This window comes from Schistocerca cancellata, chromosome 1 (assembly GCF_023864275.1).
Source record: "Schistocerca cancellata isolate TAMUIC-IGC-003103 chromosome 1, iqSchCanc2.1, whole genome shotgun sequence".
Taxonomy (NCBI): domain Eukaryota; kingdom Metazoa; phylum Arthropoda; class Insecta; order Orthoptera; family Acrididae; genus Schistocerca; species Schistocerca cancellata.
The window spans coordinates 468100670-468121162 of NC_064626.1; the positions used below are offsets into that span (position 1 = coordinate 468100670).

General features: G+C 36.9%; 1 protein-coding gene across 1 annotated transcript in view; it reads right to left on the bottom strand.

The window, feature by feature from the left end:
- The window catches only part of LOC126177063 (ubiquitin carboxyl-terminal hydrolase 34), a 479314-nt gene that overhangs the window by 47910 nt on the left and 410911 nt on the right, over positions 1 to 20493 (bottom strand). The window contains exons 44-48 of the mRNA XM_049924303.1: positions 19961 to 20138; positions 19639 to 19758; positions 17967 to 18083; positions 16840 to 17074; positions 6449 to 6681 (exon numbers count right to left, since the gene is read on the bottom strand). Coding sequence (XP_049780260.1) covers positions 6449 to 6681; positions 16840 to 17074; positions 17967 to 18083; positions 19639 to 19758; positions 19961 to 20138 — 883 coding nt within the window. The remainder of the gene's footprint in view (positions 1 to 6448; positions 6682 to 16839; positions 17075 to 17966; positions 18084 to 19638; positions 19759 to 19960; positions 20139 to 20493) is intronic.

Below are 20493 nucleotides of genomic sequence, written 5' to 3' on the forward strand. Positions count from 1 at the left end.
TTTCTAAGGTTAATAAGCTGCAAGAGAAGCTAAGCTTTCACATAAAATGATCTTTTTTGAGCGTGTTACACTTTACAATACATCACAAATTTTTTAATAATGACTAAATGTCTGATCTGGGCTTGAAATTCTTCTAAATGGCTTGCCATCAGAGAGTTGATTTTTAAATAAGAGTCAAATGCTCTGTGTTTTACGAAATTCATTATACGAGGCGTATTTTTTTAATTAAGTATTGTTTGAAATTAAAAAAAGACTTGCTACGATATCTCAATAATTTTATTTTTACATGAAAGCCTGTACCTTAATCTACGTACTGACGCCATTACAGTCTGATTCTTCCTTGTTTACGTTGTGTACCGAGTGTTTAAGATGCCTCCGATAATCGTGAGTTCCGCCGACTGTGAAGTACGGGCTGTTGTAAGATTTCTTAGTGCTAAAGGCCTAAAAGCGATCGATATTCATTGTGAGATCTGTGCAGTTTCCAGATTCTCATTGAAGTAGGCCTCGACCTGATATTAAGCTCTTCAGTGTGGTTTTCAGGATGTAAATTTTCTTGGAGTACCAGTATTGTATTATCTCTTGTCCGGTTCTTTATTATGGCAAAATGCCATACGTTTAGAAGATGAAAACATCCACTTGAAATGCAGTGAACAGTTGAAACTAGCCAATAGTGTGGAATTAAACACTTCATTTCAAATACACTGCCTGCCTCAATGGAAAAGATTAATAAAAGCCAAATTTCTTAGCAAACTGACAAAAATGAATTCATTGTTCTGCAAGGCAATTAATGGTTGACTGTCAGAAATGTGGAATAAAATAAACTCTGAAACTAATAACATATTTTAGCCTTCGATCATTACCTGAATGTATTTTAATTCACCTGATAGCTCTCAGCCACAGAAATCCATTTTGTTTTATTTGACGTGAGAGCAGTAAACGAAGAGGAAACAGGAAAATCACTAAATGTAAACATGGGTCACATGGAGACTACCTGCTTCCTCACTAAAACTCAGACTGCTCTGCGTGTGTGTGTGTGTGTGTGTGTGTGTGTGTTTTCGAGGAAATGTAAGACGTGTTATTTGGTCTTAAGTGTGCCGAAGTGCAATGCCACGCCTCTTTACACAGCAGTCTTCTATCGCACATCACTATATTTTGCTCTGTGGAATTGAAACGTGTATATTTTGTAATGGATGCCATCATCAAACTATATTCAGGACAGTGGAAATTAAAATGTCCTGTGGTGTCTCTTGTGCTCCCAGTAGGCCGGTTTGATATACTGCCCCTCTTTTCTTTCTTTCTTTTTCTTTTCAATAATATTGGAGGGGATTATTTGTAATCAGGAGAACAACAACTCTTCAGAAAATTTGCACTCTTTATTGCCTGTTGGCTAAAACTTGCTGGTTTGTGCGACATAAAATTAAATATGGGATACATAAAACCAGTAAAGACAAGAGATATGCAAGACAGTACACATTTCTTCAATCCTTTGCTCCTAGCATTTATTTCTCTTTAATCTCGCTACAGCTTTACATGGTGTGCTTTCCTTTTTATGAAAGAATCTATTACCTCATCAAAGTTTGTCGAATGTTTTGCTACCTGAAAAATCGAAATGTCGTTGTCTAATACTGAAAAAGCTGTTAATACAAATAACACCCAAGTCTGGTGTGTTTCTCAATCTGATTATGTCTATTTTATCACTGTCTGCTAGATAAAACAAAATAGGCCTTTCTAATATTTCAGCAATTGTAACACACCCCAAATAAACAAGACTGTTTTGACACAAATGGTCATTTCTATAACATGACAATATAATTCACGAACTACCAATATCAAATGCCTATTAGGCCTACTACAAGCAAAAAGCTTTATGTTAGGAAACAATTCCTACCACTGTCAAAATTTATTTGCTGGTTAACTTCACTAACCCTGTCAGAATCACTGGTTTAGTTATCCCATGATTATTCTCCATTTAGGCGTTGTTACATGTTCGAACAACAAGTTTTCTGGGCTACTTATAGTATAGAACTGAAGCGGCTACTAGCTGGGGCTCTAAAACTGGCCCTTACGAGTGTAGTGATCTGGCCAAAAATTTCTGTTGAAATTTCATTTTCTTGGATACACCAAGAAGATAATATGTTATCTTTCTTTACCAGTTATTCCTGCTAGTCTGAATCTATGGATTTCATTAGTAATTATAACAATGCTAATCATTCGCAAACACAGTCAATCACATAATCAGACAGAGATTGGCATTCATCTGTTCGGCTTTACTCTGCTCAGTTCGTATAGCCCTGTCCGCTTTTGTCACACATCAACTTAGAAAGTTCCAAAAATGTTGAAAAACCGACAGGTTCAAAATCATATGAATAATTGATAGATCAAGGTGCGCTGGATGCTAGGTGCTTTGTAGAACAAAGTTTTTTTTCCTTAATATGAATTTGGTGCATGAAAAGCGTGGTAATTGGAGGATAGGGGAGAAAATGCCATATGAAAGTAGAGGGAGAGGAAATAGAGCAAGTGAATAACTTCAATTACTTGGGAAGTGTAATAATGGATGATATGTATTGCTCAACAGAAATTAGGAAAAGAATTGCAATGGCAAAAGAAGGAAAAAAGAAGGATTCGAGAGGAAACAGAAATTACTTTGTGGACCACTAAACAAAGATCAGAGGAAAAGACTTGCCAAATGTTACATCGAAAGTGTTGCACTATTTGTTGTGGAGACCTGGACATTGAGGAAGGAAGACGAAAGAAGATTGGAGGCACTAGATTTGTGGATATGGAGAAAATGGAAAAAGTGAAATGGGAAGACTGAGTACGGAATGAAGAAGTATTAAGAAGAGTTGGAAAAGAAAGAAACATGCTGAAAGTTATCAGAAAGAGAAAACGGAACTGGATTGGACATTGTTCGAGGAGGGACTGTTTATTGAAGGAAGGAATAGAAGGAATGGTGGAGGGAAAAAGGGGGAAAAGGAAAAAGAAGGTACCAAATGCTGGACAATATAAAAGGAGACCAATATTCAGAAACGAAAAGACTGGCTATGGACAGACGAAAGTGGACGAGGCTTAATCCATGACAAGACTTGCCGTAAGGCAGTATACCATACTACTACTACTACTACTACTACTACTACTACTACTATAGCTGCTTGCTGCGACTGGTTACACAGCTAATTGCCACATTTCTGTAGCCAGAAATGGGAGAAGGTACTACTCATATGTGACTCAACTGCGCATGCGCATGAGCCCGCTTGTAACTGCTAAAATGAATGTAAACAGTTCTGACGTCATGTTCACTGGAGGCAATTTGTTGTTATGAAGCATTGCAGTCTTCCTAAGTCTTTGACACAGTTTGCTATTGGTAGACACTTGTATGAGCACTGTGTTTTGTTGTTGTATATGGCGCATTTCCTTTGCAATTTAAGTTTTATTTTGATTTTTTTCTCTCGTTCATGTTTTATTGCTGCAGAATTATTCTGCAGTAGCAGGATACAGTAACATCCTTTGTTAGAGTATTGGTTCTTACCAGTCAAAATTTAAAAAATTTAACTGAAAACTAAAACAATGAAAAATTCCCGGGTTTTTCCCAGTTTTCTCCTGGATGAAAAAATTCTCAGAGTTTTTCCCGGATCTCCCGGTTGTCCCGGGTCATATGCACCCTGTGATAGGATCCGATAGATTGGAAATTTTGAAGGTCCTGATGGAAGGAAAGGTTTCTGTAACAGATAAAGCTACTCATAGCTTGAAAGCAGTTGAAAATTTTCCACTTTCACTTTCTTGAGATTCCAGCTATGTAAATTAACAAATTAATCACTGCAAAAAATGCATTCCACTTGTTATCTCTTGTACATGTGCGTAAATATACTTGAAAAAAATTAATAAATAAATAAATAAATAAATAAAAGAACAGCTGGAATTAAATGTGAAATTGTATCTCACTGCAGACTTGAAAAATTTCTTGCTATTACTGAACATAGACAGTACTGAAAGGAAGGAAATATATAGATATATAATTTAGAGAACAGAACAAGAAAACAGAATGCAGCAATGAAATATGAAAGAAACGATGGGGTAATGTATCTGAGATTAACGTCTAATGAAGCACTGGAGAAACTGTTACTCAAACCACTGTGTTCTCCAAACGCACAGCTATAAAAATGCTTCGCTTTTTTGTCAAGTGATGTTTGACAGTAAAATGTTTAATTTGATATAATACAAATATGACCCCGGGAATTCTTATTTTTCTTTCTAAGGTAGTGGTTCAGTACAAGCAAGTTTCTTAAGGCAGGAGAGTGGAAAAAGTAGAAACTGAATGCACTAAAGCATTAGCTTCATGTCAGAATGTCAGCTGCTTTTAAACATGTAGCTGGCAGACTGTCAAACCCCGCCCCACATCAATCCCAGCATTAGTACTGAATGCAAAACTTAAAATATCTACTAGCAGCAAGTGTCAATTGTTTATGGAATAAAGAAGCTGCCATTATCTGCACTATGCCCCCACCCCCTCCCTTGATTTCAGATTTTTTAAAGGCATTATACAAGTAAAAAGAATGAAAGTAATGGTTTCTAGCTACTTAAACCAGATACTTCAAAAGAGAGACTAAAAATGCAAGAAGTGGAAAGAGACACAAACTAATTTTTTCTACTACAATCATACTTATAGCCTATATTCCTGATGTGTAAGACAAACAAAATCACCGCAGATGCTTTACAACCAAAACAGATCTGAAATACACTATATAGCTTATTTGATCATTATCAATACAGCATTAACAGAGTTAAAAACAACATGTATAGCTACAAGTAAAAATAAATGAAACTGCATAGCACATTATGTTGCACTTAATGACTATGTGAATAATATGCAGAAATATTTACATATATGTCCATGTGAGGTACGGTCCTAACATGATAATTACATGTACAAATCTTTTAAAATACTCCTTAAACCATTACTGTAGTGAAGAGAAATTCAAGAGTAAGATGTTTATCATTGTACATGCTGATGCATGTGAATCATTTAAAAATGTTTTAGCGAATTCAGTGCCACCATTAACAAGAGGCATGTAATAACCCTGTACTTCTATGATTGTAATAACTTCCACAATTGCATCATATGAAACAAGCATTATTCCAGGCTTTCTTTCATATTTCACTGTTGCTTGCTAGAGTTCTGTTTTCTTGTTCTGTTATTTAAACTATATGTTTCCTCCTTCCAGCACCGTCTCATTTTCAGTAATTGCAAGAATGTTTTCACGCCTGCAATAAGACACAATTTCATCTTTCATTCCAGCTATTCTTAAAATTTTATTGTATTTCAAGTAAATTTATGTGCATGTGCGCATGGGCGCATGCGCACACGCACACACACACACACACACACACACACACACACACACACACACACGGAAAGCATTCTTTTTGTAAGTTGTGAAAAAATGAATACTACAGCACATTCTGGTCTGTGTTTAACTTCGAGTCATCTGTACCATGAGCTAACAGAGTACTTCCATGCAGTGGAAGTAGAAAATTTGCAACTGTCTTCACAGCTACAATTGGTAAACAAACAGCTGCAGCAGCACTTCAGTACTGATATGTTGCTAGTAAGTAACAGTCCTGACCGTGATCCCTCTTATTTGATAGGAAAATTTAGATTACTCTCAGTGTTACTCAAGAGGAAGATGCTTCTTGCTGAGTCCAGGTTTCATGCACAACCTACTTTTCATATCAACAGCACAAAAAACATTGCACTGCACTATACCACACTACATTCACTATAGGCATCAACACAATACAAATACCTATTTACTATGCCAAAGAAAGGCCCTGCATCAAAAATTACAATAGTTTTCACCAAGCAACATGAAATTGGTTTGCAACATTTGGATACAAACAAATGATTAGGAACAGAAAAGTTGCATTTGAATTGAAGTAAAGGTTGAAATTAATGTTTGAAAAAAGTTACTTTGAATGTTGTCAAGAATCTTACATAATAATTAGTCTTCACAGTTCCCATTATTTTAGCAATGTTGGGAAGGGAGATACATTGTTTAAAGATACTTATTCACAAGTTGGGTGGTATGAAAATGGTACAAAAGAGCTGTTCTTGTACAAACCTTTCTCTAAATAATCATTCATGGAGACTGTATGAAAAGGTAATCAAACACAGAACGTGCAAAGTCAAGCCAGTTAGGCCAGAACAATAATACAAGCAATGCATCACTGTTTGATAACTGTAAGTTACTTGTTCATAAGTTATGTACTGTAAATTACTTGTTCATACGTTATGTCACTTACATTTCTCACACAGTGTTTTAAAACTAGAAAAACAAATATATTCATATGCATTAAAAAATTACAAGCATTGTCATCAGACAAATATTTCCAACAAGACATTTAAATGAGTTTAAATAATAACTTGCAACTAATATGTATATCTGTAGCTGACCTTAGCAGCCTCCAGTTGCCCATGAGGAATAGCCATCTGTACCATAGGACGGGTTGGCCTTGCACCCGACTTTATACCATGTGGTGGCAGTTTGTGTCCACGGCGAGGGAAGTATGGGCCCATTGGCAATGCGTTGTGATTTTCTTGGAAGACAGCATGGCAGTGAGATAGAAGAGGAACCAGTACTTGTATAACTTCCTGAGGCATTAGCAGAACCATTTCCTTCAATAGTTCTGTATCGAGAGACAATATGTGGAAAAGAAATTAATATAAAAAAGATAAAAATTCTGAAAACATTAGGACATAGATTGTATTGTCTAATGTCCATTTAAAAGGGTAATTATGTCATTCCTACACAACAAATAATATTATAGTTTCATTACAAATTAAGAACTTTAACATTCAGCAAATAACTGTTGCATTTTCTTCTGCATTTTGCAACAAATGAAGTGATTTCCAATAGTTTATGGATGTTTTGCAATGACTACAAACAGGAGCACATCTCAAATAAAAAACTTGAATGTGTTATAAATATCTTATGTATTATATGATTGTACAGGTTTCATGACTTTAAGCATGCTGCATTCCAATCTTAACTTTTGCATTGTTTTATTGACTATTCTGGGATCACATCTTGATAACCATGCCATTTTTAAAGCCTATTCTTATTCTGTGTATAATGATGTTATTGGTCATGGGATATAATTCTACTGAAGTTATGCTGCTATATCATGATGATCCATATGATGTCAGATCGTTTGCAGCCCATCTCAATTAGTGATATGCAATCAAGTCTTGTGTTTTGACTTGGAAAAAAAAAGAAAAAAAAAAACACTAGTAAAAGGAAGATAAATTGTAGGTGAAGTGGGTCTTCTGAAACTTCTGTCCATAAAATAATGATGACAAAAGTGCATGTACATAGTTTTTGTTTCTGACATTAAACTGAAGAACAATTTCGTGAATTTCTCATCCTCTTTTAGAAAATACGAGATGTGAGCACACAGTTTTGGAGCAAGTAAGCAATGATTATGAAACTTAGATATTTCAGTATGGATTGGAAATGGAAAGACTTAACTCTGAAAAGAATGGTCTGTAACATGTTTGGGCAATACAAACAGTTAGCTAAATAAGTATTTTACATGCAAGAGGTTAAAAAATGGCCACTGTATATTTTGTTTCTAAATGGTTTGCCTGTGAGGACATCGTACTATTAGATAACCATTCAATAATGCAATTTATGGAAAAATGCTTAAAGATTGTTGTAGAAAGGAGTGAATAGGTCTGTCCAGAGTTGCAAAACTCGAGGACTGTGTGCAACACATTGGTGCTGAACAGTCAGTCATGAATGAAGGAGACTCATGTAACACTTCTTTAGAATTTGTACCTGGCTCCAATCAGCCTCTTTCTGTCACATCAGGAAGGAGGAACCTATCTTTTTGGGAGGGACAATTTTGAAACTGCCCCCCCCCCTGATAACAAGATACTTTTACATCTACAAACACACTCTGCAAACCACTGAAGTGCATGGCAGAGGGTACTTAGCACAGAACCGCATGATTGGGTTTATTCCTGTTCCAGCTGTGTCTGGAAAGAGGTAAGAATGACTGAGTAAATGCCTTTGTCCATGTTGGAATTAGTCTGATTCTGTCTTCATAGTTCATAGAGGAGCAATACCTCTCTTCAAAGTCTGCCAACTTAGGTCTTCCTAACATTCCGATGAGTCAAGCAAACCTGTGACCATTCATGCTGCCCTTCTTTGTACGGATCCCACATATTCAAGTAATATTCTAATATGGGATGCCCAAGTGATTTGTAAGCTGTTTCCTTTGTAGACTGACTGTGTTTTCCCAGTATTCTGTCAGTGCACTGTAGTCTGCCACCTGCCTTACCTATGACTGAGGCTATATTGTTATTCCACTTCACATTGTTGTTGTTATCTTCAGTCTGAAGATTGGTTTGCTGCAGTGCTCCATGCTTCTCTTTCTCTGCCTTACCTATGACTGAGCCTATATTGTTATTCCACTTCACATTGTTGTTGTTATCTTCAGTCTGAAGATTGGTTTGTTGCAGTGCTTGATGCTTCTATATCTTGTGCCAGCCGTTTCACCTCTAAAATGCTTCTGCAACCTACAACTTTTGAAACTGCTTACTGTATTCATGCATTCGTCTTCCTCTACAGTTTTTACCCCCCACACTTCCCTTCAGTACGAGATTGGTGATCCCTAGATGTCATGGAATGTGTCCTATCAACTGATCTCTTCTTTTAGTCAAGTTATGAGAGAAATTTATTTTCTCCTCAATTCTATTTAGTACCTCAGTATCCTTGTACTCTTCAGCATTCTTCTTTAACACCACATTCCCAATGCTTCTATTCTTTTCTTATCTGAATTGCTTATAATTTGCATTTCACTTCAATACTTGGCTACACCAGATAGAAAGCTTCAGAAAAGAATTCCTGACACTTTATTTGAAGTTCACAAATTTCTCTTCTTCAGAAACGATTTCCTTTCCATTGCAAGTCCACATTTTACATACTCTCTACTTCAGTCATCATCTGGTATTTTAGTGCCCAAATACCAAAACTCATTCAGTGCCTTGTCTCAATCTAATTCCCTCAGCATCATCTGATTTAATTTGACTACATTCCATTACCTTATTTTGCTTTTGTTTTTGTCTTGTGGCCTTTTGAGACACTGTCCATTCTGTTCAACTGCTCTTCCAAGGCCTTTGCAGACTCTTAACAGAATTACAAAGTTATTGGCAAACTATAAGTTTTTGTTTCTTCTCCCTGAAGTTTAATTCCTTCTGCAAATTTTTATTTGGTTTTCTTTATTGGTTGCTCAAGACACAGACTGAATACCATTTGGGATAGATTACAACCCTTTTTCACTTACATCTCAATTAGAGCTTCCTTTTCATGCCCTTCATGTATTTTACTACTGCTTACCTTCAAAATTTCAAGAAGTGTACTCCAGTCAAAAGCTTTTTCCAAATCTACAAAAGCTATTAACATGGATGTCTTTCCTTAACCTACCTTCTCAGGTAAGTCAAGAGTCGGTACTGTCTCATGTGTTTGTACATTTCTCCAGAATCCACACTGATCTTCCCCAAGGTTGGATTCTACTAGTTTTTCTATTCTTTTGTAAATAATTTGTGTTTGTATTTTGCAAACATGGTGTATTAAACTGTTGGTATAGTACTACTCACACCAAACAGTGTCTGCTTTCTTTTTCTTTGGAATTTGTATTATTACAGCCCATGGTTCATGGGGATCTCCGGGCGGGGACTACTCAAGAGGACGTTGTTATCAGGAGAAAGAAAACTGGCATTCTACGGATCGGAGCGTGGAATGTCAGATCCCTTAATCGGGCAGGTAGGTTAGAAAATTTAAAAAGGGAAATGGATAGGTTAAAGTTAGATATAGTGGGAATGAGTGAAGTTCGGTGGCAGGAGGAACAAGACTTTTGGTCAGGTAATTACAGGGTTATAAATACAAAATCAAGTAGGGGTAATGCAGGAGTAGGTTTAATAATGAATAAAAAAATAGGAGTGCGGGTTAGCTACTACAAACAGCATAGTGAACGCATTATTGTGGCCAAGATAGACACAAAGCCCATGCCTACTACAGTAGTACAAGTTTATATGCCAACTACCTCTGCAGATGATGAAGAAATAGATGAAATGTATGACGAGATAAAAGAAATTATTCAGGTAGTGAAGGGAGACGAAAATTTAATAGTCATGGGTGACTGGAATTCGTCAGTAGGAAAAGGGAGAGAAGGAAACATAGTAGGTGAATATGGATTGGGGGGAAGGAATGAAAGAGGAAGCCGCCTTGTAGAATTTTGCACAGAGCATAACTTAATCATAGCCAACACTTGGTTCAAGAACCATAAAAGAAGGTTGTATACCTGGAAGAATCCTGGAGATACTAAAAGGTATCAGATAGATTATATAATAGTAAGACAGAGATTTAGGAACCAGGTTTTAAATTGTAAGACATTTCCTGGGGCAGATGTGGATTCTGACCACAATCTATTGGTTATGAACTGCAGATTGAAACTGAAGAAACTGCAAAAAGGTGGGAATTTAAGGAGATGGGACCTGGATAAACTGAAAGAACCAGAGGTTGTAGAGAGTTTCAGGGAGAGCATAAGGGAACAATTGACAGGAATGGGGGAAAGAAATACAGTAGAAGAAGAATGGGTAGCTCTGAGGGATGATATAGTGAAGGCAGCAGAGGATCAAGTAGGTAAAAAGACGAGGACTAATAGAAATCCTTGGGTAACAGAAGAAATATTGAATTTAATTGATGAAAGGAGAAAATATAAAAATGCAGTAAATGAAGCAGGCAAAAAGGAATACAAACGTCTCAAAAATGATATCGACAGGAAGTGCAAAATGGCTAAGCAGGGATGGCTAGAGGACAAATGTAAGGATGTAGAGGCTTGTCTCACTAGGGGTAAGATAGATACTGCCTACAGGAAAATTAAAGAGACCTTTGGAGAGAAGAGAACCACTTGTATGAATATCAAGAGCTCAGATGGCAACCCAGTTCTAAGCAAAGAAGGGAAGGCAGAAAGGTGGAAGGAGTATATAGAGGGTTTATACAAGGGCGATGTACTTGAGGACAATATTATGGAAATGGAAGAGGATGTAGATGAAGACGAAATGGGAGATAAGATACTGCGTGAAGAGTTTGACAGAGCACTGAAAGACCCGAGTCGAAACAAGGCCCCGGGAGTAGACAACATTCCATTTGAACTACTGATTGCCTCGGGAGAGCCAGTCATGAAAAAACGCTACCATCTGGTGAGCACGATGTATGAGACAGGCGAAATACCCTCAGACTTCAAGAAGAATATAATAATTCCAATCCCAAAGAAAGCAGGTGTTGACAGATGTGAAAATTACCGAACTATCAGTTTAATAAGTCACAGCTGCAAAATTCTAACGCGAATTCTTTACAGACGAATGGAAAAACTGGTAGAAGCCGACCTCGGGGAAGATCAGTTTGGATTCCGTAGAAATGTTGGAACACATGAGGCAATACTGACCTTACGACTTATCTTAGAAGAAAGATTAAGAAAAGGCAAACCTACGTTTCTAGCATTTGTAGACTTAGAGAAAGCTTTTGACAATGTTAACTGGAATACTCTCTTTCAAATTCTGAAGGTGGCAGGGGTAAAATACAGGGAGCGAAAGGCTATTTACAATTTGTACAGAAACCAGATGGCAGTTATAAGAGTCGAGGGGCATGAAAGGGAAGCAGTGGTTGGGAAAGGAGTAAGACAGGGTTGTAGCCTCTCCCCGATGTTATTCAATCTGTATATTGAGCAAGCAGTAAAGGAAACAAAAGAAAAATTCGGAGTAGGTATTAAAATTCATGGAGAAGAAGTAAAAACTTTAAGGTTCGCCGATGACATTGTAATTCTGTCAGAGACAGCAAAGGACTTGGAAGAGCAGTTGAACGGGATGGACAGTGTCTTGAAAGGAGGATATAAGATGAACATCAACAAAAGCAAAACGAGGATAATGGAATGTAGTCAAATTAAGTCGGGTGATGCTGAGGGAATTAGATTAGGAAATGAGACACTTAAAGTAGTAAAGGAGTTTTGCTATTTAGGGAGTAAAAGAACCGATGATGGTCGAAGTAGAGAGGATATAAAATGTAGACTGGCAATGGCAAGGAAAGCGTTTCTCAAGAAGAGGAATTTGTTAACATCAAGTATAGATTTAAGTGTCAGGAAGTCGTTTCTGAAAGTATTTGTATGGAGTGTAGCCATGTATGGAAGTGAAACATGGACGATAACTAGTTTGGACAAGAAGAGAATAGAAGCTTTCGAAATGTGGTGCTACAGAAGAATCCTGAAGATAAGGTGGGTAGATCACGTAACTAATGAGGAGGTATTGAATAGGATTGGGGAGAAGAGAAGTTTGTGGCACAACTTGACTAGAAGAAGGGATCGTTTGGTAGGACATGTTTTGAGGCATCAAGGGATCACAAATTTAGCATTGGAGGGCAGTGTGGAGGGTAAAAATCGTAGAGGGAGACCAAGAGATGAATACACTAAGCAGATTCAGAAGGATGTAGGTTGCAGTAGGTACTGGGAGATGAAGAAGCTTGCACAGGATAGAGTAGCATGGAGAGCTGCATCAAACCAGTCTCAGGACTGAAGACCACAACAACAACAACAGCCCTTTCTTTGGAATTTAAATTATTATAATTTTCTTGAAGTCTGAGGGTATTTAGCTTGTCCCATATGTCTTGCATGCCAGGTGGAATAGTTTTGTTACGGCTTGCTTTCCTATGGGTATCACTTGTTCTGAGGAAATGTTGTGTACACTGATTTGCTTTGCCTTAGGTCTTTAAGTACTCTATCAAATTATTTGCACAGTACCATATCTCCTATTTCATTATCATCTACATCCTCTTCTCTTTGTACTATATAGCCTTCAAGTATGCTTCTCTTGCCTAGCCTTTGAATGTATTCCTTCTACTTTTCAGCTTTTCCTGTTTTGCTTAGTACTCATTTTCCATTTGCACTCTTGATATTTATATAGCAGCTTTTCTTTTTTCCAAAGGCCTCTTTAATTTTCTTATACGTGGTATCTACCTTTCCCCTCTAGTCATTCCTGTTTAGCCATTATACACTGAAGCACCAAAGAAAATGGTTTAGGCATATGTATTCAAATACAGAGATATGTAAACAGGTAGAATACGGCGTTGCGGTCAGTAACATCTATATAAGACAACATGTGTCAGGCACAGTAGTTGGATCGGTTACTGCTGTTACAATGGCAGGTTATCAAGATTTAAGTGAGTTTGACAGTGTGGTGTTACAGTTGGCACACGAGCGATGGAACATACCATCTCTGAGGTAGTGATGAAGTAGCGATTTTTCCTGTATGAGCATTTCACAAGTGTACTGTGAATATCAGGAATCTGGTAAAACATCAAATCTCTGACATCGCAGTGGCTGGGAAAAGATCTACAAGAACAGGACCAACGACAAGTGAGGAGAGTTGTTCAACGTGACAGAAGTGGAACCTTTTCAAAAATTGCTAGAGATTTCAATGCTGGGCCATCACCAGGTGTCAGTGTGTGAACCATTCAACAAAATATCACCGATATTATGGGCTTTTGGAGTTGAAGGCTCACTTGTGTACCCTTCATGACTGCATGACACAAAGCTTTATGCCTTGCCTGGGCCCGTCAACACCAACATTGGACTGTTGATGACTGGAAACATGCAGCCTGGTTGGGCGAGTCTTGTGTCAAATTGTATCGAGTGGATGGATGTGTACGAGTATGAAGACAACCTCATGAATCCATGGATCCTGCGTGTCAGTAAGGGACTGTTCAAGCTGGTAGAGGCTCTGTAATGGTGTGGGGCATGTACAGTTGGAGTGATATGGGATCCCTGATATGTCTAGGTACTACTGTGACAGGTGACACATATGTAAGCATCCTGTCTGATCACCTCCATCTATTCATGTCCATTGTGCATCCCAATGGACTTGGGCAATTACAGCAGGACAATGTGACACCCCCACAGAGTGGCTCCTGGAACACTCTTCCGCGTTTAAACACTCCCGCTGGCCACCAAATTCCCCATACATGAACATCATTGAGCTTATCTGGGATGCCTTGCAGTGTGCTGTTCAGAAGAGATCTCCTCCCCCTCATACTCTTATGGATTTATGGACAGCCCTGAGAATTAATGGTGTCAGTTCCCTCCATCACTACTTCAGACATTAGTGGCGTCCATGCCACATTACGTTGTAGCACTTCTGCGTGCTCACAGGGGCCCTAAACGATTTTAGGCAGGTGTTACAACTTTCTTTGGCTCTTCAGTGTACATTTCTCGTCAACCTAATTTTTTGTGTGTTTGTATTCCATTTAGTCTGCCTCATTTGCTTCATTTTTATATTTTCTTGTTCATTCATTTACCTATTTGATCCCATTCTGCCTTCACTATTTCATCTCTCAGAGCTGCCCATTTGTCTTCTACTGTATTCCTTTCTCCTGTTTCAGTCAATCGTTGCCTAATGCTCCATCTGACACTCTCCCAACTATGGTTGTTTCAACTTATCCAGTTCCCAACTGCTTGATCTCTTATCTTCTTGCAAATTCTTCGGTTTTAATCTACAATTCATAATGAGCAAGTTGCTGTCAGAGGTGACATCTGCCCCTGGATATGTCTTACAATTTAAAATCTGGATCTGAATTCTATTTCTTACTATTATGTAATCAATCTGAAATTTGTGTACAGGTCTCTTCCATGTAAATAACATTTTTTCATGATTCTTAAAACAAGTATTAGTGATGACTAAATTATGCTCTGTGCAAAATTGTACCACGCAGCTTCCTCTAATTCTCTCCCACAGTCCTTACTCGCCTGCTGTTTTCTTATTTTGCTTTTCCTACTATCGAATTCCAGTCCCCCATCATAATGAAATTTTCCTCTGAACTATCTGAATAATTTCTTTTGTCTCACGATACATTTTTTCAATCTCTTCACTATCTGCAGAGCTAATTGACACGTAAACTCATACTGCTTCGGTGGGTGTTGGCTATGAAAATGCGTTCACTATGGTGTTCAAAGTATCCTACCCACATTGCTAGTTTCTTAATCATTATTAGACCTACCTGCGGATTACCCCTATTTAATTTTGTATTTACAATCCTGAGCTCATCTGACCTGAAGTCCTGTTCATCCTGCCACCAAACTTCATACTCTTTGCTTTATGTAACTCCAACCTATCCATTTCCCTTTTTAAATTTTCTAACTTACCTGCCCAGTTAAGGGATCTAACATTCCACACACTGAACTGTAGATTGCCAGTCCCCCCCCCCCCCCCCCCCCCCCCCCCTCCTCCCTGTCCTCCTGAGTAGCCCCCACTATAAGATCTGAACAGAATAGTATTTTACCTCTGGAATATTTTAAAAGAGGATGCCATCATTATTTAACTATACAGTAGAGGTGTATGCCCTTGTGAAAACTCCATTTCATATCCCTAAAAATTGTTACATCCAGCTATTTGTAGGACTTGAGTGATTCTAATTGTGAATCATTGATATTGCTCTTCATTTTATGAAGTGCATATTTTACATTTCAGTACATTTAAAGCATGTTGCCTATCTCTCTCCTCAAAATCTTATCACAATCTGATTAAATATATCTGAAGATGTTTCCAGATAATACTTCATCGTGGATGACATCATTTGTGAAAAGTCTGAGATCGTTCTTAATATTGACTGCCACATCCTTAATGTTCAAAATCAACACACAGAGCTCTACTCCTTTCTTCAAAATGACAATGATACTGAATTTCATAGTTTCAATGTTAAGTTTTATCTAACGAACTAATGAAGATATCTATACCATGTGGTAGCCTACAGGTGCAGGAATTGACTGTGGTGTCAATGGCAAAAGTGGTACAAACTCTCACAATTCTATTCATAAACTTATGATTTTAGGAACTGTACTGACCACAGGATAAACAATTCACTGTATTATTTTTAAAAGCTCTGCACTGATTTAAATTTAAAAAATTACCGAAATCACAAAACTGAAGTAACACAAACAAATGAATCTGTAAGTTAAGGGAATAACAGAGATCACAACAAAGTTTTTGCCTTGGTAGTTTTCATTATGTCATAAAGATCAATACATTTTAAACTATCTGATGGATATTTGCAAACTGCTGAAGTTAGTAAGTATTAACATCATTATTCTAAATATATCATCTCAAAATTACAATATAATATACAATAATTATTGAAAATATAGCACACAAAACAAAAGCATATAAACTAACTCAGTTTTTGTCTTTGAAATTGTGCAGTATTACACAAATCAAAATTTAATTACAAAGTTATTTAACAATGTTAGGACATTACCACTTCATTTGGGCTGAATGTGTGTACTAGCTGAACCTTCAACAGGAGATGTATGATCACTAAGTGTTTTTTTTTCTATTTTGATCTATAAATATTTCACACACCATATCATACACTTCACTTAACCATGGGTGCAACAGAGATTCTGCGAGAAATCAGAGGGACGTGATTTTTATCAGACTTCTATATTTGTACTATGGAGTTAATATAGTAAAAACAGAAGGGTATACAAAAGTTGTTTCCCCCCCCCCCCCCCCCCACACACACACACAATGTAAACATCTATAATTGTAAGGAAAGTGTTTGAGGAGGAACAGTTCTTTTAATATGATTTCAAGATCTGTATTTATATACAACTGGACCTCAATATTGCCCTTCAATGCTTGTAAGTTCAGAAAACAAAACTTTTCTTTCCTTAGAAATTTTCACTGTTATTAGCATAAGATATCTGAGAAGATAAATGAAAAATTGACCAGAAATTTACCTATGCAGAGTGACCTCATCTCCGGTGGATTATAGGTATTCAGCAATGTAGAAATCTTGCGCAGCACTTCCACCCACTCTTTGACTTGCAGCATTAACGTCCGAATATCCCTCGGTTCACGGCACATGCGCACACACTTCAAAAAATCACACAGTAGGGAAAGAAGTTCTAGTAGATCAGAAAGTACATGGCATGCTGTTGCTTCATGGTACATTGTATGCAATGTCTGTAATGCCTGTAAGAAAAGGAGAAACACATTAATACCTAAATACAGTTTTGTGAGCTTGAAATGGTAAAGTTATTGTCAACTAGTATAACATCACATAGAGGGCAGTCTTGCATACACTTTGTGTGAATGAGTCAGTCAGAAGACTATTGAACTTGGAATGGAATAGTTATACACTTGCCAGCAGGTAAAAAATATGTCATAGTAATGCAAAACAGATTAGTTCACAGGACTGTTAATGATTGACTAGTTGTATATTTTATATATAGTTGACACTTCTTTAGTCACTAGTAGTTGCAGTTACATTTTTCCATTTTCTTTGTTTTTCCACATTCCAGAGAAACAAAGTGGTCACTGATATAAAATAATTTGTGAAACCTATCAATTCTGGTAGAAAATCACATCCAATTCTCTGCATAATTTGCTACATGTTTTTTTCTTCTTTAGTAAGTGGAATCAAACTAAAAACAAAGTAAGTGATTTTCACAATTGCTACTAAATTACATTCATGTAAGTCCAAATAATTTGAGTCAGCGAGACAAAGTGTTTGATCCGTGAGGCCACACAGCTTCTTTTCACGTTAATACAGGGAGTTGGCAGCTCTTGCAAGACAAGTCATATTATTTACAGATGATGCCACTCAAGGCTTCTCTTACATGTACAGCTGCCTATTACACACTTTTAGAAGATTTTTTTTTTTTGTTTTTTTAAAGAAATTTGTGTCTCGATATTCTAAGTTGTACTCAAGACAGTTGTGCTTAGGTTGTTAAGTGGAACAAAGAAGTAACATATATACACTGGGTATTGCACCTGTGTAACTTAAGACCTCTGTGCGAATAATTGACTAAAATACACAACCTATAGTAAGCAAAGTAAAGGGAAGTTATATGCAGAGGCTTACCTCAAACGCCAGCTGCAATCCACCATTATAAATAACGTACAAACGATCATCATCACTGTCTATGAGTGTGCGGAAAGCCATTATAAGAGTTGTCCAACAAGAGCGTCCATCCAGAACCTGCATTAATTGTATAAGATTAGTATTAATCACACACATTCATGATAAACATTTTATCTAAAAATTAAATGAACATTAAAGGACCAAGTAGTACTTAATGTTATGCATATGGCACTAAATACATATGCATTTGTGAAAACAGCAGCACCATCAAGAAATCAGGATGAAACTTACGCAAAATGTAAAGCAAAAAGGGAAACACAAATGAATATAAATTGAACTCACATTCCTGTATTATGAGCATACCACGAATCTTAAAGTCAGATATACAATACAAGCTTTCTTTCTTTCTTTCTTTGGCTGATGCCTTGTCCCGCAGTTTTGTATGGTCAGCATGGTTAGGAATGGATTTGGCAAGGTTAATTTTAAGGGATATCAGATGGTTTCATGCCAAACTGCTTGTTAATGATTCATTTGAAAGGAGATGGGTGACTATTACAAAGAGATAAACAATGTACTTTTTCGAAACTGGTTTGAGATGTCATTTACGACAAATCTACAAGTCCATCAGTGATCATTATGGATAACACATTACACAACTCTGCTTTTCATGAAAATACACCAACTTTGGGGGGGGGGGGGGGGGGGGGGGGGGAGAGAGAGAGAGAGACAATATTATTCAGCGGCTAAAATGACAGAAAGTGGATTTCAGAAGTCTGAAAAGAATGAATTGCTCGAAATTGTTGCCCAGGTGACAAGCAAGATCTGGAAGAATAGTGTCAACAGCACTGCAAGTGATATCAGAAAACAACCAAAGATGAAAAGAGTGTGGAAGAAGACATTGAAATTTAATTATACATCTGGGAGGGTGTAGTGATAGTTCGAGTGGTACTACAGAAGACTATTTAGTATCAGATTCTGACAGTGATGGGGGTGTTATTTTCCCTTCAGCATAACTACAACACACTCAGGAATTTAAGAAGGGAGCATTCCACTGATCTCTATGATCACATTGTGAGTATCTTCTTCAGGTTATAACTGTTAATATACTGATAAATTATTCTGTTGCTTGTTGTAGAACTAATAAATAAGGCAAATATTTAACAACAAAAACAAAAACTGCAAATGTTCAACAGTTTGCAAAAATAGTTTTCATTTGTTTTGTGAAGTATAACAAATAAATTCATGATATTTCAGCATATTAGATACCAAACAGCTCTTTTCAATTTTTCGAGCTTATATAGGGTGTCTAGTGGGTCAGTATTCAAGGATATGACAGGAATGATCACTGCAAGCAAAAAATATCTTAAATGTGGGCTCTGAAATGTCTGCCCTAAGATCTACGAGCACCACTACATCTTCTGTGCAGTTTCTTTCAGACAGTACTTCATTATAGACAACTGTGTCAGAGGCAAAAAGTTTGAGGTTACTGTTAATGTAAGCAGCGATGTGGAAGTATGTGAGGGTTGGAGTCCTAACAGCTACAATTGAAATAATGATGATGATGATGATAATGATAATGATGATAATAATAATAATAATAATAATAATAATAATAATAATAATAACAACAACAATGAGATAAAATTGAATGTCAGGAACTTTTACTACAAACCTGTAAGTAAAGCTGCAAGGTTTGTCTACGGAATGCACTAATTTCGTGTAGCTCTTGTTCTGTACTATCCGGAAACTTCATTACAAATAGTTGTATCAACTTGAACAACTCATCAACAGCCTGGAAGTAATACATTTGAGAAATAAGAGAAATAAATTTGCTCTAAATTGTTAACTATCACATGAAGAAACAGTCCTATTTTTTTGACTGGATCTTTGTGGATAATATGAATATAAAATATAGGTGCACTTAATAAAAATATAATAATTATTCCCAAAATCTAAAGAGATAGAACAGAATCTACAAGCTAAAAGTAACTCACTGCACTATACTGTGTTGGATGTGGTGTAATATTCTTGAAAGCCCAATGTAAGTTCTGATGGTTGGCTAGTGACCTCGTGAAAGTTCGAGATTGCTGACAGCACATACGAAGTAACCCATAATATGCAGGAAGCATTGTACGGTTGAACATAACAACGTCCTGATCTTCATGATCTGCCCTAGATAAGACATAAAAAAGATTTAGGTTAAATACAGCATATTTTATTCTTCTTCTTCTTCTTCTTCTTCCCCCAACAGTAGATGATTTACATGTTCTGGTCACAGAGAAAGTTGTAACAAGAGAATCATGAGCAACAATTACATACCTGAGAGAATTAGCTTTCAAATTAATTTTTTTACCCTACATCAAGTAAGCTTAATCACTATACACAATCACAACAACCAAAACCAGTCAAAAATCTGAGCATGAGGTGATCTGATTAACAGTGATCAGGAACATTACAAAACATGAGATTTGTAGTAACCAAGCTGAGCAATAACGTAATTTTCAACTGTTGCTGCAGTCACATTGTA